This window comes from Chiloscyllium plagiosum, chromosome 20, assembly GCF_004010195.1.
Source record: "Chiloscyllium plagiosum isolate BGI_BamShark_2017 chromosome 20, ASM401019v2, whole genome shotgun sequence".
Lineage (NCBI taxonomy): Eukaryota > Metazoa > Chordata > Chondrichthyes > Orectolobiformes > Hemiscylliidae > Chiloscyllium > Chiloscyllium plagiosum.
Genome location: NC_057729.1, coordinates 36,942,392 through 36,964,831, shown reverse-complemented (window position 1 = coordinate 36,964,831; position 22,440 = coordinate 36,942,392). Strand labels below are relative to the sequence as shown.

At 40.2% G+C, this 22,440-nt stretch overlaps 1 protein-coding gene across 6 annotated transcripts in view; it reads left to right on the top strand.

Moving 5' to 3' along the window:
- Positions 1 to 22,440, top strand: part of LOC122560178 (receptor-type tyrosine-protein phosphatase T-like) — a 1,397,629-nt gene that overhangs the window by 1,164,025 nt on the left and 211,164 nt on the right. For all 6 annotated transcript variants that reach the window (XM_043710562.1, XM_043710557.1, XM_043710558.1 and 3 more), the window contains 2 exons: positions 7,685 to 7,803; positions 18,123 to 18,158. In XM_043710562.1, the coding sequence (XP_043566497.1) occupies positions 7,685 to 7,803; positions 18,123 to 18,158 (155 nt within the window). The remainder of the gene's footprint in view (positions 1 to 7,684; positions 7,804 to 18,122; positions 18,159 to 22,440) is intronic.

The window sequence follows — 22,440 nt, the reverse complement described above, 5'->3', positions numbered from 1 at the left end:
GGTAGACGGCTCCTCTCCGCTACAACACCCCCTTGACCAGGATCTCCAGATCCCTGTCAGTTAATCATGGTGACATCTTCCCCTTCGACATCTTCATAAATGCTCATGCCTGAGCAAGGCAACTGCAGAGTGGCCTTATAAAGATAGTATGGGTGCAACAGCTCTGGGTGATTTGATGGAAATCTGTTGAATGATGAGTTGCTTGGAAATGATGCATGGTAAGAAGGTAGTTAATGAGGCACATTTGATAAGATAAAGTGAGAAATTTTGATGAGCCTCATAACAGAAAATCCTCTTTAAAAGAAAAAGCGCAACTTCACTTGCAATGAGTCAAGAAAGCATAATATTCAAGTTATAGTATTGAGTTTGAGATGAAGATGTCAGTTCATTCTGGAAGTAAACAATTGGTTAAATGGTTATGTATTAGATGTAGTGGAAAAGCTGCTCTTAACCTAATCACATTCTGACCTTCATTAAATGAAGTTTATGCCATGTTTCCTGGAATTTCCAAATATTTAGACGTATGTAAAGATAGCTATCTAAATTATCTCATTAAAACTCATAAAATAAAAATATGTTAATTTGAATAAATCATACACTTATCTTGACCTTCATTACGTGCAATGTGGCCATACTACACATTGTCAAAACACAAGGAGAATTTTCAAGAGGGATTGTGTGCAGTTTGTGACTAATGCTGTTTTACTGGAGATGTTTAATGAGGTTAAAGAACCAGTTACTTCTGAAACATTCTAAGGGCAGTATAGTCACGGAGGACTCGGCAATGGCTGATTCATTTAATTAATTTTTTGCAGCAGTTTTCACAAGAGAAATGTAGGAAAGGTCCATATCCTATACATAAGATGGATGAGGCTGAGGTTAAAGTAGACGTGTTAAATGAATGTAGTGATCAGTAAAGAAAGATTAATGAAGAAAATTGAGAAACTGAATGTTAATGGATCTATCCAGCTATTACTTTATCTCTGAGAATTGTAGAAAAATAAGGAATTAACTGGGAAGGAGACTGACAGAACCAATCTGTCGTTCTTTACCAACATTGAATATACCTGTTAATTGTGAAACTGCTAATGTGAGACTGAATTTTTATGAAAGAGTATAGAAAAGACATGAATTGTAAATAACTACATTTAACTTCTGAAGTTTAGGAACTGTCTGAGACCTTTCTGCAAAATACAGTCAATGATTCTCTTTTGAAAATACAGTTCATCACCACCAATTAGTCTGGCTTTGAAGCTAGTGATTATGCCTGACAAATTAGGTAAAAGAAAGAAGGAATTATAGTTGGAGAAAGTCTTCCAAATAATGAAACACTTTCTGAGCATAATCACTGATGTAAGATACGAAAAGCCTCAGACAATTCACACAAAGCCTACTTCCACAAATAGCAATATGATAATGTCAAAATAGCCTGGTTTAATAATGGTAGTTCCAGGATAAATATGGCCAGGACATTGCAAATAACAGCCCTGCATTTTTTTGAATAGGTACCAGTGATCTTTTATGTCAAGCTCAGAGGACAGTCAGGGCTTCAGTTTAACATCTCATTCAAAAGACAATGCATCCAGCACTGCAGCATTACTTCAGAAGTATGCTGCGTTGAAAGTAGAGATATTTGTGTTCAATTCTCTGAAGTAAGAATTTGAAGATCTGTCACTGCCAGAGAACAATGAACATTTCACTTTTAGTTTAAAAGTTAAACACAGAAAACCTTTATACAAAAGGTAATAATCTTAGCATTCACTCACTTGGTGTTTATTTGAGTGTTGCCAGCTCTATCTATTTCATATTGCTGTCATTGTGCACAATTGCTGACTTACGGGATGGATCAATGTGGATCATATTACTTCCTTAGCTCACATGGTCTTCGGTGCTAAATTACAGGCTGTCAGCCTTTGTGAAAGGAAGTGGGCTTTAGCGCAGAGAGATATACAAGCATCCTGTAATGGTGAGGAGCACGAACAAGTACACGAGGTAGCCATGTTGCTGTATGCTACCATCTTTTGTCAACATTAAACCTGCCGCATGTTTCAACAAATCACACAGCAAACACACTACATAAACTTCAAATAAAGGGCCATGTGCGAAAGCAAAGGGGAGTATGCCTTATTGGATTGAAAGGGAACTGTTCGGTCAGGGATTACCACCTCAGCCAGTCAATAGACCTGCTATATTCCAGTCCAGTTGGTTATCCACAGGCACAAGGTTCTACCAGAGTCTGGGACCTGTGTCCTTGCAGTCCAGAGATTGGGCCGGAGTAGATCCTTCAGGTCAAGTGGAACCAATTTAGAGATTACATGTTGGTCATTAAGAGAGCTGTGGAAACATTATTCCAAGAGATTGCCCAATTTTTCCTGCAATGAGACAGAAAGAGTGATTGAGTTTGATGGAAGAGCATTAAATGTCAATACATGAGCAGAAGTGATGGTGAGAAGGCCCCAGTGAGTGAGTAAGAAGTGCAGAGGCATAAAAGGTTGGGAGGTTGGGAAGCTGAGGTGGATGAAGCTGTCAAGTGGATATACTGTCAAGTGACAGTTGAATCCATGATCCCTAGTGAGAGCTGTGTTGAGTGATAGTTAAAAGTGGTCATGTGATTGTGAAGTAGCAGAGAGAAGGAGCTGATGCTTACCCTTGTGGAGTGTGGAGATCATTGATCTCCTCCCAGCAGTGTTGGGTATCCCACCTTGCCCAACACACAGCAAGGAAGTGGGCTCCAATTGGGTAGCCTGTGACGGTCTGCAGGTAAATGGACTGCTCTCCTCCACTGTCGATCAGCATCTCCTGGTCTCTGTCTGCGAGGGGGGTGAGCTTTCGTTTCGGCTGACCACCCAATTAACTAAAACCAAATAAAGTAAGTGTGGGTTATACTTACATACTGTTTTGTGATTAAACAGTAACTAGAAGGTGAAAATAGTTGTCAGGGCACCACATGCTGTACCTGTAACATGTAACTGGGAGAGTTAAACTGTCCCAGTGGCTTCGTTTGCAGGAAGTGTGTACAGCTGCATCTCTGAATTGATCGCTTCAGTCGACTACATCAGCAGGTGGACACATTTAAGAGCATGCTGGAGGCCGAAAGTGTGAGAAACAGGAGTTTCAGGGAGGAGGCCACACCCAAGTTTGAGACGTATAGATGGGTGATGGTCACAAGGGGCAAGCAGTCAGTGCAGGAGACCCCGTGGCTGTGCCCCTCTTGAACAGGTAAACTGCTTTAGCTATTGTTCAGAGGGTCAGCCTGTCAGGGGATGACTACAGCAGCCAGAACAATGACTCTGTTGTATATCAAGGTGGGTCAAAGTGCAGGCAAGCAGTGGGTGTTGGGGACTCAATAGTTAGAGGAACAGATAGGTGTTCCTGTGGCCACAAACAAGGCTCCAGGATAGTGTGTTGCCTCCCTGATGCCAGGGTCAAGTATATCTCTGAGCATGCTCAAGACATACTGAAGGGGAACGGTGAACAGCCTGAGGTTATGGAACATACGTACTAATGACATAGACAGGAAGAGAGATCCTGCAAGGAGAGTTCAGGGAGCTAGGCCTTAAATTTAAAAGCCCAACCTCCAATGAATTAACCTCCAATGAATTACTCCCCGTGCGACGTTGTAGTGAGGAAAGAAGTAAGAAGATAGCGCAACTTAACATATGGCTAAAGAGCTGGTGCAAGGCGAAGGTTTCAGATTTTTGGATCATTGGGATCTCTTTCAAGGCAGGTGAGACGTGTACAAAAAAGCCGGGTTGGATCTTAACTGGAGGGACACCTACACCCTGACAGGGAGGTTTGCTAGTACAAATTGGACAGATTTAAACAAGTAAGGCAGTGGGGTGGGAATCTTTGAGGAGAAAGTGAGGTCTGCAGATGCTGGAGATCAGAGCTGAAAATGTGTTGCTGGAAAAGCGCAGCAGGTCAGGCAGCATCCAGGGAACAGGAGAATCGACGTTTCGGGCATAAGTCAGAAAGTGAGCAGTAGGTAGCTGTTAATGGGATAAACAGGCAGGGTTAGGGAAGGAGTCATAAAAGATCAAAATGTGATTTGAAAGGTGGAGTAAATGATAGAGGTGAGGCTCAGTGTTTTCAGTGATTAATAAAAAAAGGATGGAGAGTGTGGAAAGCATAGTGTACAAGAAAATATTAAAAAAGAAAGACAGATCACTTTAACTTATTTAAAAAGCTTGTATCTAAATGCATGCAGTATTCGGAATGAAGTTGATGAGCTGGTGGGGATTTCTGAAACATGGTTACAGGAAGTTCAGGATTGGGAATTAAATCTCCAAGAGTACTCAGTGTTCCGAAAGGATAAACAAGAAGGAACAGGAGCTGGAGTTGCTATATTAAGAGCAAGAGATCAAACTAACTGGTCTATAGTTTCCCAATCTTTGTCTATCTCCTTTTCGAGTAAGGTGTCACATTAGTATGTTTCCAATCCATTGGTACCTTTCCAGAGTGCAGGGAATTTTGATTTATTATTATCAATTTATCCACTATCTCTGCTGCCACATCCTTTAATATCCCAGTGTGCAGGCCATCAGGGTCCACTGACTTATCAGCCTTTAATCCCATTGGTTTACTTAATCCCTTTCCCTAGTTGTAGTAATTTCACTAAGTTCCTTTGTAGTAGCTACAGATTTTGGCAAAAAAAATTTATCATCTTCCACTGTGAAAACAGAGACAAAATATTGGTCTAGTGCCTCAGTGTTTCTGAGTTTCCAATTATTACCTCACCATTTTGTCCTGTAAATGGCCAATATTTACTTTGACTATTCTCTTCCTTTTTCTATACTTATAGAAGCTTTTGGTATCAGTACTTATGTTTTTGCTACTTTCCTTTTGTAGTTCATCTTAGTTCTTTTGATTTTGTTTTCTGCATGTTAACATAAGCATGTTAAATGGCAGAGCAGGCTCGAAGGGCTGAATTGCTTCCTTTCACTCCTACTTCCTATGTTCCTGTGTCCTCAGTGGTAACAGTCAAGCAGCACACTGTGAGGGCCAGTTCTAGGCTTGCAGCTTCTGAAATAAGGTTGTAAAAATGGCAGCAGTGGTGTGAATGCCTGAGGGCGCAGCATAGGCAAGAGCTGGAATATGTTCATCCATGTGATTATCTCAGAAAGGCACCCAGGAACCTAGTCACATAACTGATGAGATGAAGTGCAGAAGATTGAGAGAAAGATTGCTCTGAGCAATGCTGGACTGAGCACTGTGAAACCTTCTGATATAAACACTTGAAATGAAAATGGGGAAGTTCCATCCAGCAAGTCAAAGAGGAGATTTACCAAGATGCTGCTTGGCCGGAGGGTCTTTGAGAAAGCTTGGATTGGCTGATGTTGTTCTCCAAGGAGCAGCAAAGGTTGAGAGGAGATCTGTCAGAGGTGTATAAGAATGAGGCACATTGTTAAGGTGGATAGGAAGGTACTTTATTCCATTGATAGAGAGTTCAATAATCAGGGGTCATAGATCTAAAGTGAAAGGTAGAAAGCTAAGAGGAGAAATGAGGAAAATGTTTTTCACCCAAAAGGTGGTAGGAATCTAACCCACCCTGAAGGAGTGGTTGAGTTAGAAGCTATTGTGACATTAAGCAGAGTTTAGATATTCACTTGTGTAGTTATAGCCCCCAGGCTATGGGCTGATTTGGAAAATGGGATCAGTATCGTGAGATCTTGAGTGAGATGATAAATGGGCATGTGACAACTTGAAAAGCTCCTAAGAACCTGTACTGTGTTCTCAAGAATAATTTTGAGTGCATTGTAAATACCTAATTACATTGCAACAATCACTAAATTGTGCATTTTGACAAAATAATACATATAGAAGAAATTGTGTCCATTCAGAAAAATCTATTGATATTGACTACCTGAACTGAAAATACAATCTATAGTGGACATGGATTACTATAATGTACATCGGTGTGAAACCAGTTTCACATGGAAACACATTGGATTTAAGCATTTATATAGAAAGGTGTGAAATAGAAGTGAAATAGAACATCCTCCTAATAAAAGTCAAGTAAGTATTAAGCTGCATCAAGAGAAGCCTGGAACATAAATTATATACATAATAATATAACATACTAACTTATATGCTAACTTTTATATAATGGCTTCATGCATGTGAATGTGCATTCAGACATACATACATAAATTATATTAAATAAATGAAAATCATTGGTTCAAGTGATTAATAATATAAAGGAATTTAGATAATATAGCAATGGAGGGAGGAATATTTTGGTTACTGTGTGAAATTTCTGATCATAAGGCAAGTGTCACTTGATACTGGAATAATTGTAAACTCACAAATTTTTCAGTCATATTAAGATCCATTTGCATCATAGAAAATGCTCAGTGTTTTAAAAAGGTAGTTTGGCCGTAGCTTGAAAATCAAACCCAGTTGCTCCTGAATATTATCTACATAATATATTCTTAACTGCTGCATCTGGCATTTATTGATGGTACCACCATATTTTTATTCAAATGGCCACTGCATTGCCCTCCAAGCAAATTTATTTTCCCATTCATTTTTTTACAGCTGGAAAGTCAGTCTCCCCAAATGGATCAATGTTAAATAATTCAACATACACATTTATACGGGATAAAAAAAGAGTCATTTTAGTTTAATCCATAGGCTGCTGCTGCCTGTGTCACACAGCGGGTGTTTGCACTTTCAAGAGACATAATGGAAGCCAACTGGAGAGCAGATTGAAGAGATTTTTTTTAAATTTAAGCACAAATAAATATTGTCTCTACAACCTGGTCAGTAATGTGTCAGAGAGCTTTGCCAATCTTTATAGAACTCTTTTGTTTCAATGAATCAAACAATTCAAAGGGAGGTTAAGACATTATGCCAGATTATTGTCCAGTCAGTCAAGCTAAAAATCTACCTCATGTTTTCTCCAAGATAAGGTTACCAAAATACACGTTTGAGTGAGAACTGCTCAACAGTTTAATAATACTTTCCCAAGGTAATGGCTCTTGCCTCACTGTGCTTTTTACTGATAACCATAAATGGTGCACATGTATGGCAGCAGAAGAGGATATGGAAACGGCTGCAATGTTGTAGTGAAATAATAACATTTCTATGTTAAAATAGTGCAGAAAGCTGGTTGAGGAATGCAACTGTGTTCCTCATCTTAAAAAAAATACTGTGCCTGCATAAAACCTGTATATTTCTCAAGGGTTAGAAAGGGCGATTTTATTCTACCCGTTGAAACTATGTCACAGATTCACAGAACTATGCTATTAATACATGATATCTGCACAGATGGACAACTTACAAATATAATCTAGAAGAAAGTGATTTTGTGTTGTCCTTTTAGGAAGCAAGGAATTTCTTAACTGCACATTTCTGTCAAAAGTATAAAAAGTAGAAGTGTATTTATCGAAATTTAGCTATTCATGCTTTTTGCACATGAATTCAGAGACAACACTTGGATAGTTTATAATAGAACAGTCAACATCGGATCATCATTTACACATAATTAATTGTGGTGTCTTTAAACTGAAAAGAAAGGATAGCTACAGTTTCAGATTTAAAGGATGATGTCAATGCACTGAGCTTTCTTTTTCACAGAGTGCTGACAACTCTTTCATCACCAAATATTGTTTGATAAGATGGTTGTTTGATAAAGTTAAATTCAAAGTACTAAACTGTCTTTATCTTTCTGAAAACATAAAAGGAAACTGGCAAAGAAGCAGAAGGAGACACAGAACAGCACCCAGCGAGAGATGGAACCTGTGGTAACAACAACAGACAAGAGTTGTAACAAACACAGATCAGTTCCAAGAGATGATGCATGTAAGTCTTAACATGAGCATCAGTTCTGAGGGACTGAATTTTCATCTGTCAGTAATAAAAAGAACTTGGGAAGATTTTGAGGTTAGACTATCAATACAGTGTGAATTTGTCACAGCTTTTTGCTTCATTGACTTAGTGATATCACCTGAATAAACCCATTTTTTTAAAAAAACAGGTTGCAATCTAATATACCAAATTAATTTCAAATCAGTTTATTTTAAATCTTCGTCTAAAATATGGTGAAGAACAAGCATTTTTTTTTCTCCAGGATAAAGCACAATATTAGCTTCTTCTACCATGGCACTGAAGGGATTAAAAACAGCTTGATGCATTGATATTTTGATGCAGATGTTACAGATATTATTTATGTTATCTCAGCTGAGTCTCTGCAGGAGTGTCAAGGTATTCAAGTCAAATAAAAATATCTTGTGGGATTTGTTCAAATATGTATTTGATTTGAGGCTTTTTGAAATTAAAGCTGTTATTTAAAATTGCTTGGGATTTGGTTGTTTTCTGGAGGGCATTTCTTAGCCGAGCTGGTGAGAACAAATAAGAGGACATTCAAGTTTAACTCAGCTTTTGTGACTATCTTATCATTTTGTACTTGCTGATAGATATATCTAAGCTTAAAGATGACAACAAACGGCAGTGTATTATACCAGTTTTTTTTACATCTCTCCCTGATTAATAAATGTATCTGTAAAATGAAGACAGTTTAATATTTTATTACGCTACATTCTAAAGGGCATTGGAGATCATACAAGCAAATGGATTAAAACAGGAGCAGGCCACTCAGCCCTTCAAGGCTGCTGAGGCATTCAATAAGACCAGGGCTCATTTGATTGTGGTCGTAACTCCACATTCTGCCCCATTTGTGACTCCTTATTGGGCAAGAACCTATGTACCCCACCAACCTCCATATATATTGCATCATCCTCTGCCATTTTCACCACCTACAAACAGACCCCAACACCAGAGATATATTTCCCTCCCCACCCCATCTGCTTTCCATAAAGACCGTTCCCTCTGCGACTCCCTCGTCAGGTGCACGTCCCCTAATAACCTACCCTCCCCTCCCAGCACCTTCCCCTGCCATCACAGGAATCGCAAAACCTGCACCCACACCTTCCCCCCCTCACCTCCGTCCAAGGCTCCAAAGGAGTCTTCCGCATCCATCAAAGTTTCACCTGCACATCCACACATGCCACTTACTGTATCCATTGCTCCCGATGCAGTCTTCTGTACATTGGGGAGACTGGATGCCTACTCACAGAACGCTTCAGCGTACAACTCTGGGACACCAGCACCAATCAACCCCACCACCCCATGGCCGAACACATTGACTTCCCCCTCCCACTCTGCCAAAGACATGTAGGTCCTGGGCCTCCTCCATCAGCACTCCCTTACCACCCGACACCTGGAGGAAGAACTCCTCATCTTCTGCCTCAGGACCCTCCAACCTCATGGCATCAATGTGGATTTCATCAGTTTCCTCATTTCCCCTCCCTCCACCTTACCCCAGTTCCAACCTTCTAGCTCAGCACTGTCCTCATGACCCATCCCATCTGTCCATCTTCCTTCCCACCTATCCGCTCCACCCTCCCCTTTGACCTATCACCTTTACCCCCACCTCCATTCACCTATTGCACTCTCAGCTACCTTCCCCCAAGCCCCACTCCCCTCCCATTTATCTCTGCACCCGTGAGGCTCCCAGCCTCATTCCTGATGAAGAGCTTTTGCCGGAAACGTCAATTCTCCTGCTCCTCGGATGCTGCCTGACCTGCTGTGCTTTTCCAGCACTACTCTCATCTTGACTCTAATCTCCAGCATCTGCAGTACTCACTTTCGCCAAGATTCTATGTACTGCTGCCTTAAAAATATTCCATAGGCCTGTCACTCTGATCTCTGGGAAAGAGTTCCAGAGACTCATCACCCTTTGAAAGAGAAATGATGGTTCTCATTTCCATCTGAAATGGGAAACCCCTTATTTTCAAACTGTGCCCGTGTTTCTAGTGCCTCCTACAATAGTAAACATCCTGTAACATTATCAGTGTCAAGCCTCACTGGGAAATTAAGTCCTGCCATTCCTGGAGTCAGTTCAAAAATTAAAAAAACCTTAGCAAAGTATGCAAAGTCTCCAGTTTATGTGTAACAACAAAGAGCTGTCGATATATAACTCAACTTGTTAGAACTCTATGCCCCATGTACATCGAGAGAGACAAACAAAAACATTGGTGTTAAGAATGGAGGAAAGAAAACTGGGAAAGTAGTGCAATACCATCAATCCTCAAAATTCAATAATCGTTTAAGTCCATTAAATGATTTAATGGAGATTGTTTAGTTCTCTGATGTTTTCCTTTACATTCCTTCACTTCTTTAAAGGAGTCACAGTGATTGGTGAACATATTATGAAGTGTCTGACTTACTGGTTAAAAGCAACAGCTTTCAGCAACTGTTCTGAAAAAGAGTCACTGGACTTGAAATGGTAACTTTGATTTCTCTGCTTCGGTGCTGCCAGGCCTGCTGAGTTTTTCCAGCAGTTTTTGATCTTATTTCTGATTTCCAGCATCTACAGTTCTTTGGGTTTTTGTTTTGATTTGCATTCAGCAACTGGAGGAAGAAACAAATTGACATTCTTCAATCTTTAGGCATTTTACTGGAGAGAGAAACATACACTCTGCCATTATAGCAGTCCAAAGGCTTCAGCCAATATCACAAACACACACAAGCTGTTCAACAATCAAGGAGCCAATCAGAAAGTTGTCAGGCTGACCATTTTCACACAGACAGTGGTATATGGAACGAGCAGCTGAAGGAAGTGGTTGAGCTGGGTACGATTAAAGCATTCTAAAAGACATTTGGACAGACACTTGGATAGGAAGGGTTTAGAAGGGTATAAGCCAAATGCAAGCAAATTGGACTACTTCAGTTCAGAAAACCTGGTCAGCATTGACAAATTGGGCTGAAGGGCCTGTTCCCAAACTATATGACTCTATAATTCTATGATTGTACTGATTACAGAAGGGTTTAATCAGGTTTACACAGAAAAACAATGTTTCCACTTTTGCACGGTGTAGAACTTGCCTCTGTAAATATAAGGTAATCACAAACAAATCCAACAGGAAATTCAGGAGAAACTTCATTTACACAAGAGAACATGAAACTCGCTATGGCAGGGGATGATTGAAATGAATAGCAAAAAATGCATTTAAGAGAAAAATTGAATTAATCCATATAAACTGGAGAGACAGAGCTAAATGATTCCACAACCAATGGATCAGATTTAAATAGTGCACTCCCGCCACATCCAGTCATGAATTGTGGTGGACAATTAATGGTGGCACATTGACATGCACCGCTGCTCCATTGCACCAGGAACACTGGTTTGATGCCAGTATTGGGTGACTGTCTATATAGAGTATGCATGTTCTCACAATGTCTGTGTGCGTTTCCTCCGAATGCTGCAGTTTCTTCCCAGTCCAAAGATATGCAGGTTAGGTGGATTGGCCACGCTAAATTACCCATCGTGTCCAGGGATCTGCAGGCAAGGTGGGTTAACCATGGTTAAAAAAAACATTCAGTGGTTACGGAGATGGGTTGGAATGGTGGGTCAAGGGTGGGATGTCCTTTGCAGGATCAGTGCAGACAGGATGGGCTGAATGGCCTCTCTCTGTACTGTCATGATTCTTTAATCCTGTGATGGCCATTGCCATCCACAACTTCTCACAACTCCACAAAGCTGTTTCCAGCTGATTTCACAATATTCAGCACCTTTCATGACTCTTCAGATGCTGATGCAATCCATGTTCAAATGGACAGTATCCCGGAGAATATCCAGGGTCAGGCTGACAAGTGGCAAGTAATATTCAAACTGCATAAGTCTAAGGAAATGGCTATCTTTAACAAGAAAATAATCCAATCACCCTTTTACATTCAAAGACATTAACATTGCTGAATCTTCCGTTATTCATACTCTGGAGTTACCATTGACCAGAAACTGATTTGGATTATTTATATAAATAGTGACCGCAAGAAGAAGTCAAAAGCTGGGAATCCTGCAGCAAGTAATTCACTTCCTGACTCCCTAAAGCCTGCCCACCATCTACAAGGGACAAATCAGGAGTGTGATGAAATACATCCTCACTTGCCTGGATGGGTGCAGCTCCTACATTACCCAAGAAGTTCAAGGTTTGTTTAAAGATTTGTTTAACACTCCATACAATCATCACAGGAATTCCTAGACATCATCAAGAACATAAACATAGACAAGGACAAAGCAGTGGTTGCATTTGATGTAACGGCACTATTCACTTAAATTGACAAAATTCTAGTCAGAGAGATAATAGCCAATCTCCTGGACAGGCAAAACAGAACGACGGGGAACCAATCAACAAGGATGGCATACTCACACTATTAAACCTGTGCTTGACAACACACTTCATATTCTACACCCAGATATATGAATAGATCAATGGAACACCTATGGGCTCACCCACCTCTGGGCTCACAACAGAAGCAGTGATGCAAAGATTGGAACAAACAGCCCTCCCACAAATCCAACCCAAACGCTGGATTAGATATGTAGGCGATGTTTTTGTTACCATTTGGAGAACAGAAATCGAGAACACACACCAGATCATCAACATCATACTCACAGGGATCAGATTTACAACAGAGAAGGAAACCAACAATCAACTCCTATTCCTGGATGTGATGATAGAAAGCCCACAGAATGGTGAATGCACCATGAAAATGTACAGGAAAGCCACACACACCAACCAGGTCTTGAATTATAACAGCAACCACTCAAACACACGCAAGAGAAACTGCATTAGCACCCTGTTCAAAAGGGCTACAAGACACTGCAGCACTCCCAACCTACAAAGGGAAGAAGAACACCTGTACAGAATATTCACCAAGAACGGATATCCCTGCAACGCCATCCGCAGATGGCTAACAAACAAACAACGTGATAAGGACATGTCGCAACTCATGGATAACTCATTATCCATGCTACCTTACACAAAAAACTCTCTGGAACTGACACCCAGACTTCTCCAACCACTGGGATTCATGACAGCCCAGAAACTGATAGCCACAGTCAGACAACGACTCACCAGGACAAAAGGCTTGATAACCATAATGTGCAAGACTAACGTAATTTACAAGGTTCCATGTAAAGAGTGCATGAAATTCTACAGAGGACAAACAGGCAAACAAGTAACAATCCGCAACCATGAACACCAAATAGCCAATAAATGCCACGACCAGTTGTCCCTAATAGCCATACACACAGATAATATGGACCACAAATTCGACAGGGACAACATAACGATCATAGGACAAGCTAAACAGAGGATAGCCAGATAATTTCTAGAAGCATGGCATTCATCCACAGACTCCATCAACAAGCACATTGACCTGGACCCAATGCACCGGGCACTACACCGAACAACCAGAACTGGCAACTGGAAGCAGCAGGAACGGAAGCAAATAAATTCCAGAAGACACAGTATGGCAGCACTTCACAGGAGGCTCCAAAGCACTGAAGATGTCACCTAGACAGGGGACGAAGAGTCTGCAAGTCAACTTCCCAGCTCGGCGAACATACTCACAACCTCGATTACCCAAGAAGTTTGTCACCATTCAGGACAAAGCAGCGGGCCTGATTGGCACCACATCCACAAACATTCAATCCTCCACCACTGAAGCTCAGTAGCAACAGTGAGTACCATCTACAAGATGCACTGCAGACATTTATCAAGGCTCCTTAGACAGCACCCTCCAAGCCCATGGCCACCATCATCTGGATGGAAAATGGCTGCTGACACTTGGGAATACTACCACCTGGAGTTTTCCCCCAAGCCACTTTCTGTTCTGACTCGGACATATATTGCTGCTCCTTCACTGGTTACTGTATCAAAATCCTGAAACTTCCTTTCAAGTAGCACTATGGGTGTACCTACACCAAATGAACTTAAGCAGTTCAAAAAGGCTGCTCACCATCACATTTTGATGGACACTTAGTGATGGGCAATAAACCTTGGCCCAGCCAGACACACTCACATTCCATCAGTGAATTGTTATATTTTACGGGTGTAACGTGATGGAAACCAAGCCACTCTATTCCCGGCGTTGTCACAAAAGTTAAGGGTTTTATAAAAGTGCATAAAATTCTCCAATTTATCTGTTCTTTCTGAGACTCAGGATAATGAAAAACATGGATCAAGTTTCAGCAGTTAACAAGAATTACTACTTATTCTAAATGAATTGATTCTAGCTATACGGGTAAGCAACTTTGCAGTGAAACAACTCTATTAGTTAAAACTCTGAACCCCCTTATGAACTCCCCACCGAACTCATACGGACATGAAAAAAAATTAGTATAATGAGTGGAGCCAAAAACTGGAAAGGCAGTTTAATGGTCCCTGTCCATTGGATTTAGTAAGATAATATTTTTGGCTTGCTGCTCTTTGATCTCACTTCTTCACGTGCTTTTGCTTGATTGCAGGAGGTACACAACTGTTTTACAACGTAAAAGGTCTCTGACCTGATAGTTAAAGCTTCCAGTAACTGGTGAGGACATTCACAGAAGAATATGGATGGGTATGAACATAAAATGATCAGTACATTGGGATACCTGCCAGAAAACATTCATTTAATGCCAGTGCATTCAGGAGTTTACAACTAGTTTGACACCTGTATTATAAAGGTTCAAGCTCGTCCTTTTTCAGTAGGAAACTTAATTTCTCATATTTCACCTATTTCTTCAGGCAGTCAAAAGAACACCACATCCTCTTCCAGTGGTCTAAAAGCTTCTGGCTATATTGTTCATATACATAAACTGTTCGGCTACACAGGACCCAATAACATAGTTGTTGCTAGGCAGAAAGCTTTCATCATATCTCGTCACCACTCTGCAGACCAATCAGGTACTTGTTGGCAGCCAAGTCTGTTTGTACACATCTCCTTGGAGTCAGTTTATCTGCAATAATCTGTCTTCATTGTTTAAACAAAAGTGTAAAAGCACTTATAATAGCTGGTGGTAGTTTGTATTTAAAAAGTTCAGCAATCTCTTCCACATCCTTGTTTTTTTTTAATCATTTTCCCATTTCAATCCACAATCTAAAGTACAGAAAAATAGAAAAGGTACGGTTTTCACAGAATGAAAAAAATGTGACTGATCCACAACAGTTTGGTTCCCAGCATTAAACCCAAATGGAAAATTGAATCATATACAACTAAAAAGACCAGGTTGATTCAAATTCTAAGCCACAGTTTCAACCTTCCGCCAGGACAACAGTAGACTTCAAGCACAATAACGGAAATTGCTGGTGAAATTTTGCCGGTCTGGCAGCATCTGGGGAGATGTTGATGTTTCTGATGAAGAGTCACCATACTTGAAACATTTACTGTGTTTTCTTCCCACAAATGCTGCCAGACCTACTGAGTTTCGCCAGCAATTTCTGTTTTTGTTTCAGATCTCCAACATTAGATTTAGATTTAGATTTTAAGCCATATGAACTTGAGTAGCCAGATGTCTGCCTCATGTTGCTATTAAATCGATGCTTTTAGAAATATGTTTGGAGACAGAAATGGTTTGACTGAAATATTCATTGCATTTGACTTGACAGCCAAGCATTCACTGTCTTACTTATTATAAATGCTCAGTTAGGTTTCCTATTAGAAGGAGGGAAGAAGAGGTTACTGCCATCCATGGAATCATACAGCTGTCAGCAAGAGTCAATAAATCCAAGAGAAATAAATTAAAATAATAATAGTGTCAGGGAAAATCCTATGCTGAAACTGTATTCATGTAAATAGGTATATAATCCTGGCAAAATACAAATCATAGAATCAGATTCCTTTGTAAAGAGCCATGCTTCTTGAACACATACTTAGTGAATTCTCTACCCGTTTTTTCAATGGTTCCAACTGGATAGAATTCCCAATCCAAATATGTTGGTCTTTGCCAATTACCATGAATAGGTACCATCAGTTTGCTTGAGAGAAAGTGAGGATTGCAGATGCTGGAGATCAGAGTCAAAGAGTGTGGTGCTGGAAAAGCACAGCAGGTCAGGCAGCATCCGAGAAGCAGGAGAATCGATGTTTCAAGCATAAGCTCTTCATCAGGAATGCGGCTTGTGGGCCATGGGGTCTGAGAGATAAATGGGAGGGGGGTGAGGCTGGGGGGAAGGTGGCTGGGAATGCAATAGGTAGATGAAGGTGAGGATGAAGGTGAAAGGTTGGACCCTTGTAGAGAGAGGAGGAGAACTTCTTCAAGGTAGGCATCCTTGGAAGAGGCTTTACAGTAAGGTTATAATCAACTAGGAGAAAGTGAGGACTGCAGATGTTGGAGATCAGAGTCAGGAATATGGTGCTGGAAAAGCACAGCTGGTCAGGCAGCAGGAAAATCAACGTTTCAAGCATAAGCTCTTCATCAGGAATGAGGCTTGCTCATCAGTTTGCTTACAGATTTTTTATGGAGATAGAATATAGCTTACAGCTCATCTTTTTTTTCTGAAATAAAGTGTACAAATCACCATTGCCGATATTTAACAGACATGATATCGCAACAACATCATGCTATCTCAATATTGCTATCTTAATGTATTTACTTTTAAGCAAGTTTGTGATTCTGTCAAAGTAACAGAGAAATGAATTTCCAATGGATGTGCTCATCCACTAAGATCAATATCTGAAATTTCGATGCTAATATACTTTGCTAATTGATTTGGGGATTTTCGTATTAAAACATTGAATAAATGAATTAAGAAAAGAGCTGTAGGCAAGATTTAGTCATCGGTTTTCTATTTTCATTGTATGGAAATTTTTTAATAGGCTTTTTCATGAAAATTAGGTTCTGAATTAAGCTCAACATCAAATATTTGGAGAGATGTGAAAGAATATAATTTTGGTTATCAGAATATGGGCATAAACTTAAAAGAAGGAGTTTTCTGTAATTATTTAATTGTATTATTATATGATTTTTCTACTACATGTTCAAAAAATAAGCAAGATAAAATGTTGTGATTTTAGAATGCATTTTTAAAATTTGGACCAGAAAGCAAACTGATTCAAAGCCTGTTACTCTACAGAGTAAATACTTCTGACTATATATATGCTACTCTAGGGCACTGTCACAATAGGTATTTCAGACTGTCTACTCTTTGACTTTATTACACATTGTCCTAAGATTTGTGTGTTGTATTTACAATGGCACCATGTCTTTGCTGACAAAACTAAATTGGACTTAGTTTTGAATCCCGATTGCATAAAGCCATTTTTACACATGGTATCCATGAATCCACGGGCAACAAAATCAAAATTAGATATTGAAAATGTGGAAGTCTATGTAAACAACAGATGATGTTCATGGATGAACATTTATACATTATATAACATGCACATTTCTTTTGATTTTGTGGAAAATTGATTTCACTGTATTTACTTTAGCAGAAAAGGAAATATCCATTAATATTAGCATTAACAACTTAGAAGCTGCACTGTTTTAATGCAATTGGCAAACCTGCAGGGAATCAGAAGGCTAGTGTACCTTTTTGTCTGGACCTCTTTTAAGCTGATCCATTACATTTTGGGAGTCAGATAACTGAACCTCCATTCACCAATGAGCTATGTCCATGGGTAGATGACAGAAGTTCACAAGGGTGAAGGTCGGAGAAACAGAGAGTATTTCTGAGAGTTCTCGAGGAATGTTCCGCCTCATTCTAATTAAAAGGTTTGGGAGGTTTTCTTGTAGGGTTAGCCTCGGCTGAAGCATGTGTAAGACATAGTGCACTTAGTTTTGTTCGGGAAAGGAGTCTGGTTTACATTATAAGACATTGTTTTACGGATTTTAAAGGTAAACAGCCTGATACAGTCACAACTTCAGGCAGCAGGCAACAGGCCCAGTTAAAGATGGTGGAAATCAGTGCATGACATTAATGGGCAATGATTCAAGCATTTTATGATTGTTACATGGTTAGTTAATGCCAACTTGGCTATAGTTATTAGGATCAACCCCAGTGTGTTGACATTCTTATGTAATGTTATTAATCTTAGCTCCTAATGAAATGAAGTTGAAATATTTTCTGAAATAGGAAACACATAAATACTTACTATTTCATTTTGAATTTATATTCAAAGAAGAAAACTCATTTATTCTTGTTCTACTGGCTTTGCTATTTTAGGATTATGATGCGCTGTCTGATTGTACATGAACAAATGTGTGTGTATCTCTCTCTCTCTCTCTCTCTCTGTCTGCTGCCTTCTTCCACAACTAATTTGATCTCACTTTTTGATGGATTGATGGAATACAGTATCAACAGACCAAGGGGCACCCAATGCCGTAATAGGTAAGACCCAGTCTAATTAAATAATGCTTTTTAGTATTTTGTGTATCGAAACCACTAATCAAGTCTATTGTGACAATTATTTGCAATTAATGTTATTGCAGCATATGTCAAAGTAGCACTGTCAATGTAAACTGTAATATTAAAATAGTAAAGGGATGTCCTGGATGAGAGCTTGTGCTTGTATGTTGCTTTAGCACACATTCAGGACAAGGTATTGTCATGGTAAAGGAATTGAAGCCAGACTAGGAACAGCTATCTGATTGCTAAAGTGCCAACTGGTGATCATGAAAAGGCTTTTGTGGTATTATGATGGCTTTAGTTTTGGTTAACTGGCCCTTCTCCCTCCCCTCCTAACACTTCAGAAGTAATTCTGGTATTGATACCAATTCGGGTCAGTATTCCTCACTTCCCTCTTGAGTTATTGAGCTCGCACATGAGCTAAAGAGGATGAGGAGGCATTCTGAACTCTGCGAGTGCAGCCCCTGTCTCCTCCTCTGGACCTCCTCCACCAGCACTGCATCAGAAAACCTGGGCACCCTCTCCTTGAAACCCAATCATGCAATGTACCATCATGTGCAACCAGAGTACACTGCAACTTCTGCAACACATGCGTGGAGTCAATATTAATTGTTTCACCCAAATTGCAAAAAAATGACCACATGAGTGCAAATGGTGTAGGTTTCTGGCTTATCATCTCCAGACAAGTTCACATTATGATAATCAGCAATTAGCAGCAAAATTGTATGCTAGACCTCAAGTTTCATTTGGCTAGTGACATGAGTACTTCAGTCATTTAGTATATCTTTGTGCTAAAGTAATCTTCCAGTGTCTCACACTAAAAAAGTTCCTTTGTGTGATCAATAGAAATCCTGTGCATTTCTATTCTAAATCCATTTGATTGCATTTTAACATATTTTTATTCTAACTATGTAAAGAAAATAAAAAGGAATGAATTTTATCATAAATCAGCTTTTTTTCATTCAGTTATCACAAATGACGGTAGGCATCAATAAAAAAATGGAAGTTGGACTTGTGAATGGTGACAGGAGAGTAAGATTTTTTATTGTTTCCTGATTTAAAAAGTGCAGAATAATTCTGACAACAATGGGCAGAACATTGGGATCATTTTCTGAGTATTACAAGTTCCGTAATACTGGTTGCAGTGCTTGTTCACTTTTCCCTGAGAGTTTGTTCTCTGTATAACTTTGTTTGACCTTGTGCTCCTACACAATACTTACAGCATCATTGATGAAAGTGAGCTCACTTTCAAAGAAGGGCACTCTAGTCTTGGAAAACCACTTCAAGCAGTGTGGGTCTTGAAGGCTCTACTATGGATTGAATCATCTCAGCATAGGCAGCAGCAAAATGGCTGGTTGACTGGCAGACAACAGCAAGGGCACCACAAAGTGACTGGATTCGGAGACAAATGCTATCTTCCTAAAACAGAACTTAAAAGTGTAGAAGAAATAGGAGAGGTATTAAGCTATACAGCCTTTCGAGAGTGTCCAACTATTCATATGGATCATAGCTGAGTTTAAAAGGGTAGTAGTTTTGTGTCCAGGCAGCCTCTGCCACTTCACTGGGACAGTACCCCAGCAACCCAGTAATCGTTTGGAGGTGAGGTTGCTGGATTGCTGAGACACTGTGTCATCCTGGCCTTGTTGGGAGGAGCCTGAGCTTCCATGATAGCAAGCTGAGCTTCCTGTGCAGACATCAGGCACAGGTAGCTCTGCTTCTGCTACAACTAGAGGATATTACATTCGTTGTTCTTTGCTGTGTGATGATTGGGTTCGCAGGTATGCAAAATTAAGGAACTTGCTGAAAAGGAAGGGCTTCAACCTTTGTATTAAAGGTGTCAAGCTGGTGTCAGGCTCCCGAATGGACGTTTTTGGCAGATATCCCAATGTACTGATCGTTTTTACGTTCATACCCATCTATGTTCTTCTGTAAATTACCTCAACAAATTGATCTCTTCTGCTGTCAGGAGTGGAACCTTCATGAGAACTGACCCTTCAACAAGCTGGTACCCACACACTATTCTCAGTCTCTGCTTTGACTGTGGTCTATTCACTTGCAATGTTTCACTACCTACAGATCACAATTTAATCTATTCTCTGAGCTATGCAGAGTGTCAGAATCCTGAGCTGGTGGTTGCAAGTATGAAAACAAATTGTAGGACTGTACCTTTATCATTACCCTCTCCTGATATTCCTTCACTGCTTGGCTAGATTCACCTCCCAGGTATTTGAAAGAAAAGAGCACTTTGGTCAGATTGGAATGGGAAAATTGAAATATCATCTGTAGCTTATATATCAGAGTTCTGGAATTAATTGAGTCCAGACTATCTATTGAATTGAGCAAAAGTGACACATTGGAAATAGGATAAGGTGTAACTAATCTACAACAACTTTCATGATTTCAATACCTGTCACTGGCCACAGTCTCAGTAAAGGCCATCCCAGCAGTGAGCATAATCTCAGTAATGGCCATCCCAGTTGTGACCATGGCCTCAGTAATGGTCGTCTCAATAATGGCCATAGTCTCAGTAATGGCCAACCCAGCAGTGACCATAGTCTCAGTAATGGCCATCATGGTAGTGACCATGGTCTTAGTAATGGTCATCCCAATAGTGACACTGGTCTTAGTAATGGTCATCTGAATAGTGACCATGGTCTCAGTAATGATCATCCCAGTAGTTACCATGGTCTTAGTAGTGGCTATCCTGGTAGTGACCATAGTTTCAATAATGGCCATCCTAGTAGTGACCATGGTTTCAGTAATGGTCATTCCAATAATGGGAGAAAGTGAGGACTGCAGATGCTAGAGATCAGAGCTGAAAAATGTATTGCTGGAAAAGTGCAGCAGGTCAGGCAGCATCCAAGGAGCAGGAGAATCGACGTTTCGGGCATAAGCNNTCCTTGGATGCTGCCTGACCTGCTGCGCTTTTCCAGCAACACATTTTTCAGCTCATCCCAATATTGGCCATGGTCTCAATTATGACCATTCACTATTAGGCACGGCCTCAGTAATGGTCATCCCAATAATGTAAATGTCATCCTCCCCACAGAACAAGTATAGATCTGTTTCTTCTCTCCACTTAGCTCCTGCTACTTCCAGTTATGCACCATCTTGTCCAGCAAGAAAGAGGGTGCAGTGAGTATGAATCATGCTACTGAGCTCAGTTGCTGCCATTTCTGATCAGTGAGATACAGATGTGAGGCTTGCAGCATTACAAAGTGAGTGAGAGTGATGTGAAGTATATGAACATGTGATGTGAGTCATGTGATTTGTATGTTATATAATAGCATTTATTTTGGATTTTTGAGTTTTGAACTGGTGGCATGTGTATTTTCTTAAGCCTAAATGGGTTCAATGATTAACTTGTATTATTTATGTAGCCATAGTGATTTCATTAAAAATGTAGTATTGAGTGTAATGAGTTTTATTTTACATTGATTGATTGATTTATTGTCATGTGTACCAAGGTACATGAAAAGCTTTGATTTTCAAGCAGTGCAGTAAGCAAGAATGTACAGATCAAAAAGACCTTGACAGAGGAATACAGTTTGCATTGCACAGAACGTGCACTGGGTGAGATCAGTGTTAGCAAGATCAGCATTATTTGAGATGAGAGAGTCTAATCATCAGTCTAATAATGGCCAAGAAGAAGCTGTTCCTGAACCTGCTGGTGTGTGTGTGTTCAGGCCCCTGTATCTTCTGCCTGATGGAAGATGTTGTAGGCAAGCATTACTGGGATGGGAGGGGTCTTTGATTGTTTTTGCAATCATTCCGTGGCAGCGAGCCATGTAAATGGAGTGCATGGATGGAAGGTTGGCTTCCACGATGGTCTGAGCTGTGTATACTATCTTCTGTAGTTTCTTACGGTCCTGGGCTGAACAATTACCATACCAAACCACTATGCTCTCAATGCTGCATTTGTAGAAGTTGGTGAAGGCCCTTATGGACATGCCAAATTTCCTGAGCTGCCTAAGGAAGAAGAGGTGTCTTCTTGACTGTTGCATCTACGTAGGAAGTCCAGCACAGGTTGTCAGTTATTGTCACTCCGAGGAACTTGATGCTCTTCACTTTCTCATAGAGTCATAGAGATGTTCAGCATGGAAATAGACCCTTCGGACCAACCCGTCCATGCCGACCAGATATTCCAACCCAATCTAGTCCCACCTGCCAGCACCCGGCCCATATCCCTCCAAACCCTTCCTATTCATATACCCATCCAAATGCCTCTTAAATGTTGCAATTGTACCAGCCTCCACCACATCCT